The sequence below is a fragment of the Mustelus asterias genome, chromosome 19 (assembly GCF_964213995.1).
Source record: "Mustelus asterias chromosome 19, sMusAst1.hap1.1, whole genome shotgun sequence".
Taxonomy (NCBI): domain Eukaryota; kingdom Metazoa; phylum Chordata; class Chondrichthyes; order Carcharhiniformes; family Triakidae; genus Mustelus; species Mustelus asterias.
Window position 1 is genome coordinate 30,970,755 of NC_135819.1, and position 13,584 is coordinate 30,984,338.

At 45.4% G+C, this 13,584-nt stretch overlaps 1 protein-coding gene across 5 annotated transcripts in view; it reads left to right on the forward strand.

Annotated features, from left to right (window-relative positions):
• The window catches only part of itpr2 (inositol 1,4,5-trisphosphate receptor, type 2), a 252,424-nt gene that overhangs the window by 215,836 nt on the left and 23,004 nt on the right, over positions 1 to 13,584 (forward strand). For 4 of the 5 annotated variants that reach the window (XM_078235257.1, XM_078235258.1, XM_078235260.1 and 1 more), the window contains 3 exons: positions 5,601 to 5,799; positions 6,047 to 6,133; positions 11,969 to 12,102. In XM_078235257.1, the coding sequence (XP_078091383.1) occupies positions 5,601 to 5,799; positions 6,047 to 6,133; positions 11,969 to 12,102 (420 nt within the window). The remainder of the gene's footprint in view (positions 1 to 5,600; positions 5,800 to 6,046; positions 6,134 to 11,968; positions 12,103 to 13,584) is intronic. The other variant, XM_078235259.1, reaches the window with a different exon arrangement.

Here is a 13,584-nt window from a genome sequence, read left to right on the forward strand (position 1 = left end):
TTAATTCCAAATTTTTTATATTGAATTCAAATTCCACCATCTGCCGTGGTGGGATTCGAATCCGGGACCCCAGAACATTAGTGGAGTTTCTGGATTAATAATAGTCTAGTGATAATACTACTAGGCCATCTGAGGCTTCCATACACGAGTATCCCAGCAGAAGTCTACAGGGAAGAGATAACAAAGGATAGTTATTCTACATGTCTCCAGCTGAAAATATAACTGTTATGGCCCCAAGAATTTTATAGTGGCAGTTTTAACTGTTGTTTAAATAAATTATACATATTAGCTGATTTCCTGCAAAACCCAACAAGACAAGGGAAGTCTTGGATGTGCCACACAACCTGTCTCTCACAAATATGATCATGTATGATGATATGTGTACTCACGCCTCAACATGTAATCGCAGGCCATTGGTCATGATCGTTAAAATATATTCCTGCTGCCTTGGCCTTTCCCTGTAGAGTTGATTTCATGTTGGAAAGTGATTTTAATCGATCAGTTGCAAACTATATGCTGCAACCAGTAGAAACTGAGGAGCCCATTTAAACGCCACCCCCCCTACACTTCCTGAACTTCTTCCAGCATTCAGTTAGATCACAACTGATCATTCTCTTAACTCCAACTTCCTGCCTTGACTCCATAACCCTTTCATTTGATTTGATTTATTATTGTCACATGTACACAGTGAAAAGTATTGTTTCTTGCGCGCTATACAGACAAAGCATACCGTACATAGAGAAGGAGAGGGTGCAGAATGTAGAGTTACAGCCGTAGCTAGGGTGTAGAGAAAGATCAACTTAATGCGAGGTAGGTCCATTCGAGAGTCTGACAGCAGCAGGGAAGAAGCTGTTCTTGAGTCGGTTGGTGCGTGACCTCAGACTTTTATATCTTTTTCCCGACGGAAGAAGGTGGAAGGGAGAATGTCCGGGGTGCGTGGGGTCCTTAATTATGCTGGCTGCTTTGCCGAGGCAGCGGGAAGTGTCTATAGATGGGAGGCTGGTTTGTGTGGTGGATTGGGCTACATTCACGACCTTTTGTATTTTCTTGCGGTCTTGGCCAAAGCAGGAGCCATACCAAGCTGTGATTGCAGCTGACTCCCGGACTCAGTGTTCTGAGGGAGGGGATTCCGCATTTCCACTTGTCTTCCTGATGTCACCCTCAATGGCCTCACTCTGATTTTGAGGGTTTGCTACCTGGCTGTGGATTCCCCCAGCAGAGGAAATGCATTCCCTCCACCAACCCTGTGAAATCCCTCAATCCCCTCAACCTGTTCCCAGGGGAATGAACACGAGCCTGTTAAATTTGAAGATTGTCCAGTTTTTGGCTCCAGGATGAGCTGCAGCCTCTCCTCACCATGGAGACAGCAGCCTGTAATTGACCAAAACTGGTTCCATACAAATAGCATCATGAAGTGTGACTGGGATTCTAATAACTCCTGTGCAGAATGATTAACTTAGCCCAGTGCTGGACGGCACGGTGGCACAGTGGTTAGCATTGCTGCCTCACAGCGCCAAGGACCCGGGTTTGATTCCCGGCTTGGGTCACTGCCTGTTCAGAGTCTGCACGTTCTCCCCGTTGCGGCGTGGGTTTCCTCCAGGTGCTCTGGTTTGCTCCCACAATCCGAAGATGTGTTGCTTAGGTTGATTGGACATGGTAATAAATTGCCCCTTAGTGTCAGGAGGATTAACAGGGTAAATATGTGGGGTTACGGGAGTAGGGCCTGGGTGAGATTATTGTCGGTGCAGTATTGATGGGCCGAATGGCCTCCTTCTGTACTGTAAGGATTCTATGATTCTAGTCTCTGAAAAACCTGCATCCCGGGGGCTACATGTGGCCCACCAGACATTTTGTTGGCTGTTGCCCACGCACAGGGGTGCCACAATCCGCTGATCTCCGTCCGTGTAGTTGTTTCTCTGGTGTGACTAAGCTGATTCGCACGTAAAGCAAGGGCGAGTGAGGTGAGGTGCTGATTGCTCACAACATCGACTGTGAGAGCCGTGTGCTCCCTCTGTGTCCAAAGTGTCAATTTTTCTCATGTTTTTACCATTTGAAGATGATAGTTCTATTAATAGGGAAATGATGATGCAGTTTCGATAACTCGCTATGAAATATTCAGCGTGTATTAAATGTATTTAATCTTATCTATGGGGTCATGTTTAGTGAACAAGCCCGATTTCAATCTTACAGCCACTGAGATGAAGGAGGGCCACTGGTGCAGCCACTCACTAGCCTAGGTTGTCCGTCACAGATAATCTATTTGCCCGGGTAATGCAGAAAATGTTTAAACTGTAATGCAAAGGAAGTTTGCTGAATATGATATTTTTCCTGAAGTATTGTAGTTCAATTTGCCGAATTATTGAAATAATAATGATATTTCCAGATGGAGTTTTAGTGGATTCCACTTTCTTGGCCTCCTGGCTGTGAATGTGATTAATTTGCAATTCCCTTTTCTCGATTGCCAATGCGACTGGGTCATGTTCCAGTGCTTGAGATCTGCTTATATCAATTGCGTGAGTTAATAACTGTCTTGTATTCTTAAATCAGGGATAATTAGTCTGAGATATTTCTTCATCCTTCTGAAGTCTCTCATTACTATAGTGAGTGTCTGAGTTCACGAGACAGAGATATTGATATCATAACCATTCTACACATTCTTCAAGACCAGACTCTCCTTGACTCTAATGAAAAGACAGTTAAATACTCTGCAACACAGCTTTCCCCGGAGATACACACAAGGGGTTTTACAGACAGTCCTTTTCAGAAGCTTGAGAAACTCCAGATTTTTTCCTTGGCCACCTCCGTCTCATAATCCCGCTCCCAGAACTTTTACCAAATCCGGGAGTGTTGGATGCCCTGGAGGACGGCACTGTGCTGCCTCACAGTGCCAGGGACACAGGTTCAATTCCGGCCTCGGGTCACTGTGTGGAGTTTGCACGTTCTCCCCGTGTCTGCGTGGGTTTCCTCCGGATGCTCCGGTTTCCTTTCACACTCCGAAGATATGCAGGTTTAGGTGGACTGGCCATGCTAAATTGTCCCTTGACTCTGATGAAGGGTCATCTAGACTTGAAAATGTTGGCCCTATTCTCTTCCCCACGGATGCTGTGAGACCTGCTGAGATTTTCCAGCATTTTCTGTTTTGATTTTAAATTCTCCCTTAGTGTCCGAAGATGTGTAGTTTAGGGGGATTAGCCATGGTAAATGTGCGGGGTTACAGGAATATTGCAGAGGAGAGAGTCTGTGTGGAGTGCTCTTTCAGAGGGTTGGTGCAGACTCGATGGGCCGAGTGGCCTCTTTCTGCGCTGTAGGGATTCTATGATTGTATGCTCAGGCCATGGAGGAGGCAGCTCAAACCATTGAATCACAGAATAGTTACAGCGCAGGAGAAGGCCATTTGTTTCTGCACTGGTTCCCTGAGAGAGAATTCCACCTTGTCCCATTCTCCTACCTTCTCCCCATAACCCTGCAGACTGCTTCTATTCAAATAATCATCTCATGCCAACAGGACTGCCTCGAATGGACCTGCCGTCACCAAACTCTCAGACATTGCACTCCAGACCTTAACCACTCAGTTTGAAACAGTGTTTTCTCACATCGCTTTTATTTCTTGTACCAACGACCTCAGATTGTGCCCTCTCGTTCTCGATCCTTTCACAAGTGGGAGCAGTGTCACCCTGCCTACTCTACAGCTATTACTCAGATTCTTCTCCAGACACATGAGTGCAGTGTATCCATCCAATTCAAGGCTAGAGGAGGAATCACAGAGGTGTTGGAACAGGTTTTAAGAGAAAAGCAGATCTGTGTCCTCTTGTTCTCAATCTTTTCATGCATTGAAACGGTTTCTCCCTGTCTACTCTGTACGATTTTGAATACCTCAAATCTCCTCTCAGCTACCTATTCCCCAAGAAAAAGAGTCCCAGGTTCTCCAATCTCTCTTCATAACTGATGTTCCTCACCCCTGGAACCATTCTAAATTTCCCCTGCACTCTCCAATGCCTTCACGTGTTTCCTGTAGCGTGGCACCCAGACTGTACGCTATTCCAGCTGAGATCTAGCTAGTGGCTTTCCAAGTTCAATGTAACATCCTTGCTCTTGTATGCTATACCCCTATTAATCAGCCCAAGATACCGTATGCTTTATAAATTGCTGTCTCCACCTGTCCTGCCATCTTCAATGACTTATGCACATAGACACCCTCTGCTCCTGCACCCCCTTTAGTGTAGCACCTTTTATTTTACACTGTCTCCCCATGTTCTTCCTATCAAATGTATGACCTCACATTTCTCTGTATTGTGTCACTCAGCCAATTTTGTATCCATGTTGCTGCTGTCCCTTTTATTCATAACTTTTCTCACCCATCTGTCGCGTGCCAGTGTCTCAAATTCTTTTTTAGAAGTCCATGTACACCACATCCACCGCATTGCCCTCATCAATCCTCTCTGTTACCTCTTCAAAAGATTTCAGCAAGTTAGTGAGACAGTTTTCCCTCCAGAACTCCATGCTGGCTTTCCTTAATTCAACCACATTTATCCATATGACTGTTAGTTCTGAACTGAGCTATGGTTTCTAGAAGTTTCCCCACCACTGATGTTGAACTGACTGGTCTGTAGTTGCTGGGCCTATCTTTACACCCATTTTTGAACAAGGTCACAATGTTTGTAATTCTCCAGTCGTCTGGCACTGCCTCCGAGTCTAAGGAAGATTAAAAAATTAAGCCCTGTGACTCTGCAATTTCTACTCTCACTTCCCTCTGTATCCTTGGATGCAGCTCATCCAGTCCCAGGGCTTTATCATCTTTAAGTGCAGTCTCTCCAATCCCACCTCCTTATCGATGTTAAACCCTTTGAGTGCTTGAATTACCACCTCTTTCATCATTGGCCTTTTACAAAAAGAGAGCTTTGCACCCCCTTCATAGTCCTGTTGTTGCACCTGCTCGCAAAAAGGGGAAATGTCGCCACGTCACCCCGTCCTGAGCCTGGGTTTATTGGGCAGATTCATTTGGAAAGCACATTATCACCATAGGTCTCCAGAATACAGATTCACCTTTGAAGGGACATGGATATTCTCCAAGTTAGCAAGACTTGTCAATATAGCATATGGGGTGGCACAGTGGTTCGCACTGCTGCCTTACAACGCCAGAGCGACGGGTATAATGGGTACAATTCCAGGCTTGTGTCACTGTGCGAAGTCTGCATGTTCTCCCCATGTCTGCGTGGGTTTCCTCCGGGTGCTCTGGTTTCCTCCCACAGTCCAAAAGATGTGCTGGTTAGGTGGATTGGCTGTGCCAAATTCTTCCTCAGTGTACCCGAACAGGCGCTGGAGTGTGGCGACTAGGGGATTTTCACAGTAACTTCATTGCAGTGTTAATGTAAGCCTACTTGTGACACTAATAAATAAACTTAAACTAAAGCTATACACTGGGTGACCCTCTCACCCGATATACCATATTTGGGAGATGAGTTAACCGTGCATTTGCGCAGAAGTTCTTTGCTCAGAAGGCTGAAAGTTGCCTTACTATTTTTTGACGAAGTTGTTTGGAGTGTTTTTGTGTTTTCTCCCCCTGATCGTTATTTGAATGGTTGATGTTTCTTCCCCCCCAGCTGTTTGACCTCGTCTACAGGGAAGAAACGCTGCTCAATGTCATCAAAAGTGTCACGCGGAACGGCCGCTCCATCATCCTGACGGCAGTGCTGGCACTTATCCTGGTCTACCTCTTCTCCATCATGGGATTCCTCTTCCTACAGGACGATTTCATCATGGAGGTGGACCGGCTGGAGAAGAACAAAATGCCTCTGACGGGTAACATCACCTCGTTCCTAGAAAGAGGAAGCATTGAACCATTTTATAAAAGGCTCGGTGGATAATCTCAAAGGATAGAATCCCTACAGTGCAGAAGGAGGCCATTTGGCCCATTCAGTCTGCACTGACTCTCCCACAGAGAGCGAGATCTCATTGATATTAAAGGCTCCAAATGAATGCAGTTGATGCCTGGTGGCTTAAAATGATGAATTGCAGTCTGATGCTTTGTTTCATTCTTGTTATCCAGCCCAGGGAAACCTCTATGGCTCAGACATGAACAATAAGGAGGATGTATGCCGGGAGAACTGTTCTGCATTACCCGTGGCAGCTGCAGGTTAGTAAATAAGGCTCATAAAACAAGAGCGCTGAACTTGTTAAATCAGATCTCCCCAGACGGGAAGACCTAGCATTAAAATCAAAAGCAGCTTGTTACCCACCCTGTCCATTTCTGGTTTGTACCCTTCAGCCTGCAGTTTCCCTCGGTTGTGTGGGTTTCTTTGATGGAATTATTCCTCTGATATCTGGGTAGCCGGCTCAAAAGCTTGTGGAATTTTTAGATGCAATTAAGTTCAACACAGCTCAGGTTTCCACACATTTTTTGTTAGTTTTATGAATGCTTTCAGTGAGGTGGGGCGGCACGTTTTGGTGAGGGGCGAAAAACGAGAAACGTGCCTGGTGCTTCCCCCTCCCCCAATCGTAACGCCCTGTTTTGCCGGTAAAACTGGGCGAAAAGCCAATTTCAATATTAATGACATCATTAGCATGTCATTCATGAGTCCCAGACAATATCGTCCGCACTCACTTGTGATAACCCCCTTCACTAGCGGGAGACCAGAAGCGATGGCCTCACCATCGTGCCAGTTTGGCAGTGCCCACTAGGCACCTTAACTGTGCCAGGGGCAGTGTCAAGGGGGCTGAACCTGAATGGGGGTGGAGCAATGACATGGGGGGGGTGGGAGGGGGATTTCTACAGACAGGAGACAGGGGGTAACCTCTGCAGGAGACGGGGTTGGGGGGGGGAGCATGGAGGGGGTCCCAATGTCCATGGGGTGTCTAGAGAAGGAGGCAGGATACCTTCCAAGAGCTCAGCAGCTGATTTTACCGGTGAGCTTAGGCTCCTTCCCCCCCCCCCATCCCCTGGCGAGAATCACATCCTGGCTCTTTGTTTGCACTAAGTACCATAAGATTGCAACTCGCCGCTCGCCAAAGGAAATGGCGATTCTCTCCCATTTTCTTGCTCATTTGACATTTAGGATTTTAAAATTAAGATTGCGCCAATTTTGCAATTCTTCGAGGAGGTTCGGAATGTTAAACTGGAACCTTTAGACACAAGTTCATTAATGTTAACATTTTGAAAGATCTTAAAAAGGAAATTTGCTGTAACTTACTCAGGACCTCTCTACTGCACCCAATCCACCCGGAACATCATTTTGTGGGGGTTTATTTTCAGTCATTCTCCTTAGTTTAAAATTGGCTTCTCCACAGGCAGTGAATTGGCAGTGATTTTAAAATGCTTATTCTTTTGTGATGAACCTGTTTTCAGCTCTTGTCCTCTGTGCCAATTACCACTTGTAAATATAATCAAGGGATATTTTTAAAATCATTTTTAAAAGTTAGCAGCCTAATTTTGCATGATTGCTGGTAGATTTTGAATTGAACCTGGGTCCTTGGCGCTGTGAGGCAGCAGTGTTAACCACTGTGCCACCTATATAGGGTGTTTCAGTAAACACTGTTTCTAAGAAACTCTGTCCTGCGAATGTGATTTTTCAGTCCTGTTTAAACCATTTATATTTGTTGGAGACTAGATCAGAAACTCTAAAGTGTGCTACGAAGTGAGATCAGACCCCAACAATATTTTTATTTTGGCATTAGCGTCAGGATGAGATGTTTCACTTTAGGTGTGATTTTTATTGACACACTAGGAAGTTTGTGTCAAAACAAACTTTATTTTAACAACACAGTTTAACTATAACAAATGAATTGGCTTAACTTTTACCAGTCAAAATACTTAATGTTTTAATGTTTATTTATTAGTGTCACAAGCAGGCTTACATTAACACTGCAATGAAGTTACTGTGAAAATCCCCTAAGTCGCCACACTCCAGCGTCTGTTCGGGTGCACTGAGGGAGAATTTAGCATGGCCAATTCACCCTAACCAGCACGTCTTTTGGACTGTGGAAAGTAATGGGAGCACCCGGAGGAAACCCACGCAGACACGGGGAGAACGTGCAGACTCTGCATAGACAATGAGAGCGAGAGAGAGAGTGGGAGAGCAGCCAGGGACCTGAATTTGATTCCTGGCTCGGGTGACTGTCTGTGTGGAGTCTGCACGTTCTCCCTATGTCTGCGTGGGTTTCCTCCGGTTTCCTCCCACAGTCCAGAGATATACAGGTTAGATTGATTGGCCATGCTAGATTGGCCCTATGTTTGGGGGGGATTAGCAGGGTAAATCTGTGGGGTTACAGGGATAGGGTAGATTTGTTATCGGTGCAGACTCGATTGGCCAAACGGCCTCTTTCTGTACTGTAGGGATTCTATGACAATAAACAAAAATGCATGAGCTCAGATTAAAGCAAACACCCCATTATCTAGGATCAATTATTCTCCTGCATTCTCAGCATGGAGCTGCCTGTTTTGCTGACAGATCAGCACCAGGTAAACCAGAGCTGAACCTCACAAGAAGCATGATATAAATACACTTCTTAAAAGCACACTGTCATCGCACACAACCTTTCGACAGTCCTGTTTAGCTACCTGTTTATCACAAAAGGATGGTGTACTTGCTATGCCTTAGAAATCTCCTCTCACATCCCTTCTTATACGTAATCTTGCTCATCTATTTAATCTTACAAGTAAATATGCAGTCATTCTCATGGGATATCATGAGAAGTTGGATAGATTGCCTCTTTGTGTAAAAATATTTGTCCTGCTTTATCATTGATCTATGATTGCAGTCAAATGGAAAAAGTTTTATGTTGTTTTCTCCAGAGAAAAAAATTGTCTTTTAAGTAATTTAAAAAAAAAATAAAACTATTCTGGGGATGTTGATGATGCCGGTGAGCCCAACATTTGTTGCCCATCCCTAATTGCCCCTTGAGAAGGTGGTGGTGAGCTGCCTTGTTGAACCGCTGCAATCTGTGTGGTGTAGGTACACCCACACTGCTGTTAGGGAGGGAGTTCCAGGATTTTGACCCAGCGACAGCGAAGGCACGGTGATATCTTTCCAAATCGGCATGGTGAGTGGCTTGGAGGGGAACCTCCAGATGGTGGTATTCCCATGTATCTGCTGCCATTGTCCTTCGAAATGGTATAGGGTTTGGAAAGTGCTGTCGAAGTCTTGGTGAGTTGCTGCAGTGCACCTTGTAGATAATACACAAGCTGTCACTGTACGTCGGTGAGGGAGGGATGCTTAAAGTGATTGATGTGGTGCTTCTGTCCTTGCTCGTGGCAACCCCTGTACCAGTGCCACATTTAAGGGCTCACCCTGGGTCAGTTCCTCAGTTTGTTTTCTCCCATTAAGTAGTCTCACAACACCAGGTTAAAGTCCAACAGGTTTATTTGATATCACAAGCTTTCGGAGCGCTGCTCCTTCATTAGGTCCTTCATCACTCACCTGATGAAGGTGCAGCGCTCCGAAAGCTCGCGATTCCAAATAAACCTGTTGGACTTTAACCTGGTGTTGTGAGACTACTTCCTGTGCCCACCCCAGTCCAACGCCAGCATCTCCACATCATGTTTTCTCCCAACAGCGGTGGTTTTTCATCCAGCCCAAGCAAAACTTATCCAACTAGTCGTTTATCAGTCACGTTTCCTTATCTGTTCATGTGAAGTTTGCCTTTGTACAGCATCTTTGTGCAAAGTATTAAAGTATAGTAGCTAACCTGATTGAAGTGTTTAAAAGAGTAACAGGATTCAAAAGGGAGGAACTATTTCCTCTTTGGGGGAAATCCAGGACTGAGGGGACAGGACCTTAAAAGTAGAGCTCGGCTGTTGAGGAGTGAAATGGGGAAACACTTTGAGGAAACGCTGCCCCCTCGCCCCGCAAGCACGTGGGCTTTGAGACTGAGATCAGCAGATATTAGTGGGGTAATGATGTTCAGAGGTATGGAGTTGAGGTACAGGTCAGCCATGATCTGACTGAATGAACAGGCCCAGGGAGCTGATTGGTCCCTTTCCGCTTCCATGGCGTTCTCGATTGCCCAGTCCATCTACCAGATGGAGAGTCGCACGTCATTCACCTGCAGTATCCCGTAAACACTGCGACTAAGCTGAGGCCATCTGCGTTGTAAAAATGGCTGGTGGGTTGGAAGTACCAACACTTTAAACAGCTTTACATTGTTCCACACGGAATCGGCTGTGTGAATATCGGATACGATGGCATGCTGTACTGCACAGAAAACAGTGTGGCCCGGTGCACTTGTCTTCAGGAGGTGTTGCTGAGTGTGTAGCAGGGCTGGTTAGCAGAGCAATGCATTGCGTGAATTGATACCATATTGCTGCTAAAATCCCGATAGAGATCGATTACTTTTAAAAAAGATATTTGGATTTCCAATCACCTGACTGAAAAGATCAAATAATAAGATTTCAAGTTTTAAGACTTTCACTGTAACAAACAAATTAAAAGCAACATTGATTAAACACTATTTTGTTGGCAACTTATTCTTTAAACCACAGAAAAGAAACTCCCAAAGGTCTCCCACTACAGTTCTACTTGACATTTGAGCTTTAAGTAGATGGCAGGAGTTCTCCCGTCCCGCCCGCCAAAGGGGTCGTAGCGGGGGTGGGGTGGGGGGGGCGGACCGCGCAAAGCTCCATTGACCTCGGGCGGTTCAGTGATATCTTAGGAAGCCTGTTACCTGATACTAATTGGCCTTGTGTGAAACTTTTCTCCCTCAAAGCACATCTCCATGCAACATGAACCACATAGGCCTTGTATCCAGGTAGAAACATTAAATAGCTATTCTCTAGAGCCCCAACCCCATTCTATCTTGAAATTAAACAGACAGTTTAAAGTCTAACCATTTATAAAGCCTGACATTCCTAACATCACCCTATGAGACTTGGAGATCAACAGCCCACACAACTGCCCATTGGCTATAGGTGTCAATGCCAAGTGCCATCTTCCTGATAAGGTAACTCACCACTCCCCCCTCTCCACCCCCACTTTAACCTTTAACAATAAAGCCACCAGGTTTCCTGTTGGGTAGAATTGAGAACAGGTCACACTACCTCCTTTATTCTTCCATCTTTCTTAAATTAAAGAGACAGTCCCAAACATAACGATTTCATAAAAATTGTATTTGTGAGACCACCCGTGTATCATGGTTGTACAATTGGCAGCACTCCTGTCTCTGAGTCAGCAGGTTGTGGGTTCAAGTCTCTATCTAGACTTTGAGCTCATAACCTAGGTTAACACTTCAGGACTAAGGAAATGTTGCACTTTAAGATCAGATACTGAACCAAGAACCCATCTCCCTATTTAGTTGGAATAGAATCTCTTTTAACCGTTTGAAGAGCAGGGAATATTTCTAATGTAATCGGCCCACACTCCATCCTCTGTCAACCACCAGATAACTGGTTATTCATGAAATTAGTTGTTCGGAGGAGCTTGCTTGTGTGTGAAATGCTTTGAGATATCCTGAGGACATGCTAAATAAATGCAACTTTGGCAGTAATAATAAATGGAGTGTGGCACAGTGGTTAGCACTGCTGCCTCACAGCGCCAGGGACCTGGATTCAATTCCCAGATTGGGCCACTGCCTGTGTGGAGTTTGCACGTTCTCCCCGTGTCTGTGTGGGTTTCCTCCGGGTGCTCCGGTTTCCTCCCACAGCCTGAAGATGTGTTGGTTAGGGTGCATTGGCCATGCTAAATTCTCCCTCAGTGTACCCGAACAGGCGCCAGAGTGTGGCGACTAGGGGATTTTCACAGTAACTTAATTGCAGTGTTAATGTCAGCCTACTTGTGACACTAATAAATAAACTTTAAAAACGTTGGAATATTGATCACATTGATCAACGTAAGAGGATTCGTCAGGTTGAGGAATGAGAAGTACTTTAAACTCCACTGTTAGAATCTCTCTAATCACTGGTGCCCAAAGTGAATATGTGGAAGATTTCCTGTGGTGAAGCAGTGACTCTGAGTAAAGAAATATTCTTTCTGTTTCTCAGCAGGAGGCCGTGATGATGATTCCACTTCTGAACAAACCTGTGACACTCTGTTGATGTGCATTGTTACAGTATTAAATCAGGGATTGAGGAATGGGGGGGGAGTTGGTGATGTGTTAAGAAAACCTTCAAAGAATGCAAGTATCTTTGCACACTTATATACATGTAACACGCATTGGGTAGGACATTTATGTGTTGTACATTTGAGTCTTCGATGTGCACATGTGTAGCACAGGGTGCACATAAATGTGATGTATGTGTGTCTTTGTGTGTATATGTGTATATATATGAATGAACGTGTGGAATGAGGGGAGTGCATGTGTGGTGCACGTGTCTTGCATGCACGAGTGTATGTGATGCATGCATGTTTGCTCTGTATGCTGGTGTGTATATGATATGTGTGTTTGGTGCATTGCAGCATGTGTGTGTGTCAGCCTGTGCCCATACATGTGTGTGTGTACATGTGCGTGTGTACATGTTTGTGGGTATTTGCTGCATTGTTGTGCATGTGTATTTGCTGCATTGTTGTGTGTGTAATTCTGCATTGCTGTGCACGTGTATTTGCTGCTTTGCTGTGCACGTGTATTTGCTGCATTGCTGTGCGTGTGTATTTGCTGCATTGCTGTGCGTGTGTGTTTGCTGCATTGCTGTGTGTGTATTTGCTGCATTGCTGTGTGTTTGCCGCATTGCTGTGTGTGTATTTGCTGCATTGCTGTGTATTTGCTGCATTGCTGTGTATTTGCTGCATTGCTGTGTGTATTTGCTGCATTGTTGTGTGTGTCTATTTGCTGCGTTGCTGTGTGTGTGTATTTGCTGCATTGCTGTGTGTGTTTGCTGCATTGCTGTGTGTGTTTGCTGCATTGCTGTGTATTTGCCGCATTGCTGTGTATTTGCCGCATTGCTGTGTGTGTATTTGCCGCATTGCTGTGTGTGTATTTGCCGCATTGCTGTGTGTGTATTTGCCGCATTGCTGTGTGTGTATTTGCCGCATTGCTGTGCGTGTGTATTTGCCGCATTGCTGTGTGTGTATTTGCCGCATTGCTGTGCGTGTGTATTTGCTGCATTGCTGTGTGTTGGGTATATGGGAAACAAATAGGGAAAACATCAGAAAGTTTTCCTTAATTAATTTTTATGGTGAGGGTCAAGCAAAATACCACAGGGCCAGTCTCTGAGTGAGTGAGGTAGGGTGGTCCAGCTGTGATAAAGTGGGACCGCTGACCGTGAGAGAGATTTCTCAATGAACAGCAGGCGCTGGACGGCAGGTTCCTTTTGTAAAAAACTGTCAGGAGATGACTTTCTGACATGTGCCTGAGGTTAAAATCATCCTACACAACTGGAATAGGGTTTAAAGCAAAGATAGCGAGAGGAGGGAATAACGGAAAGGATGGCACAGTGGTTAGCACTGCTGCCTCAGCGCCAGGGACCCGGATTCGATTCCCGGCTTGGGTCGCTGTCTGTGTGGAGTTTGCACATTCTCCCCGTGTCTGCGTGGGTTTCCTCCGGGTACTCCAGCTTCCTCCCACACTGGAAAGGTGTGCAGGTTAAGTTGACTGGCCATGCTAAATTGCCACTTAGTGTCCAAAGATTTATAGGTTACAGGGATAGTGGGGTAAATGGGG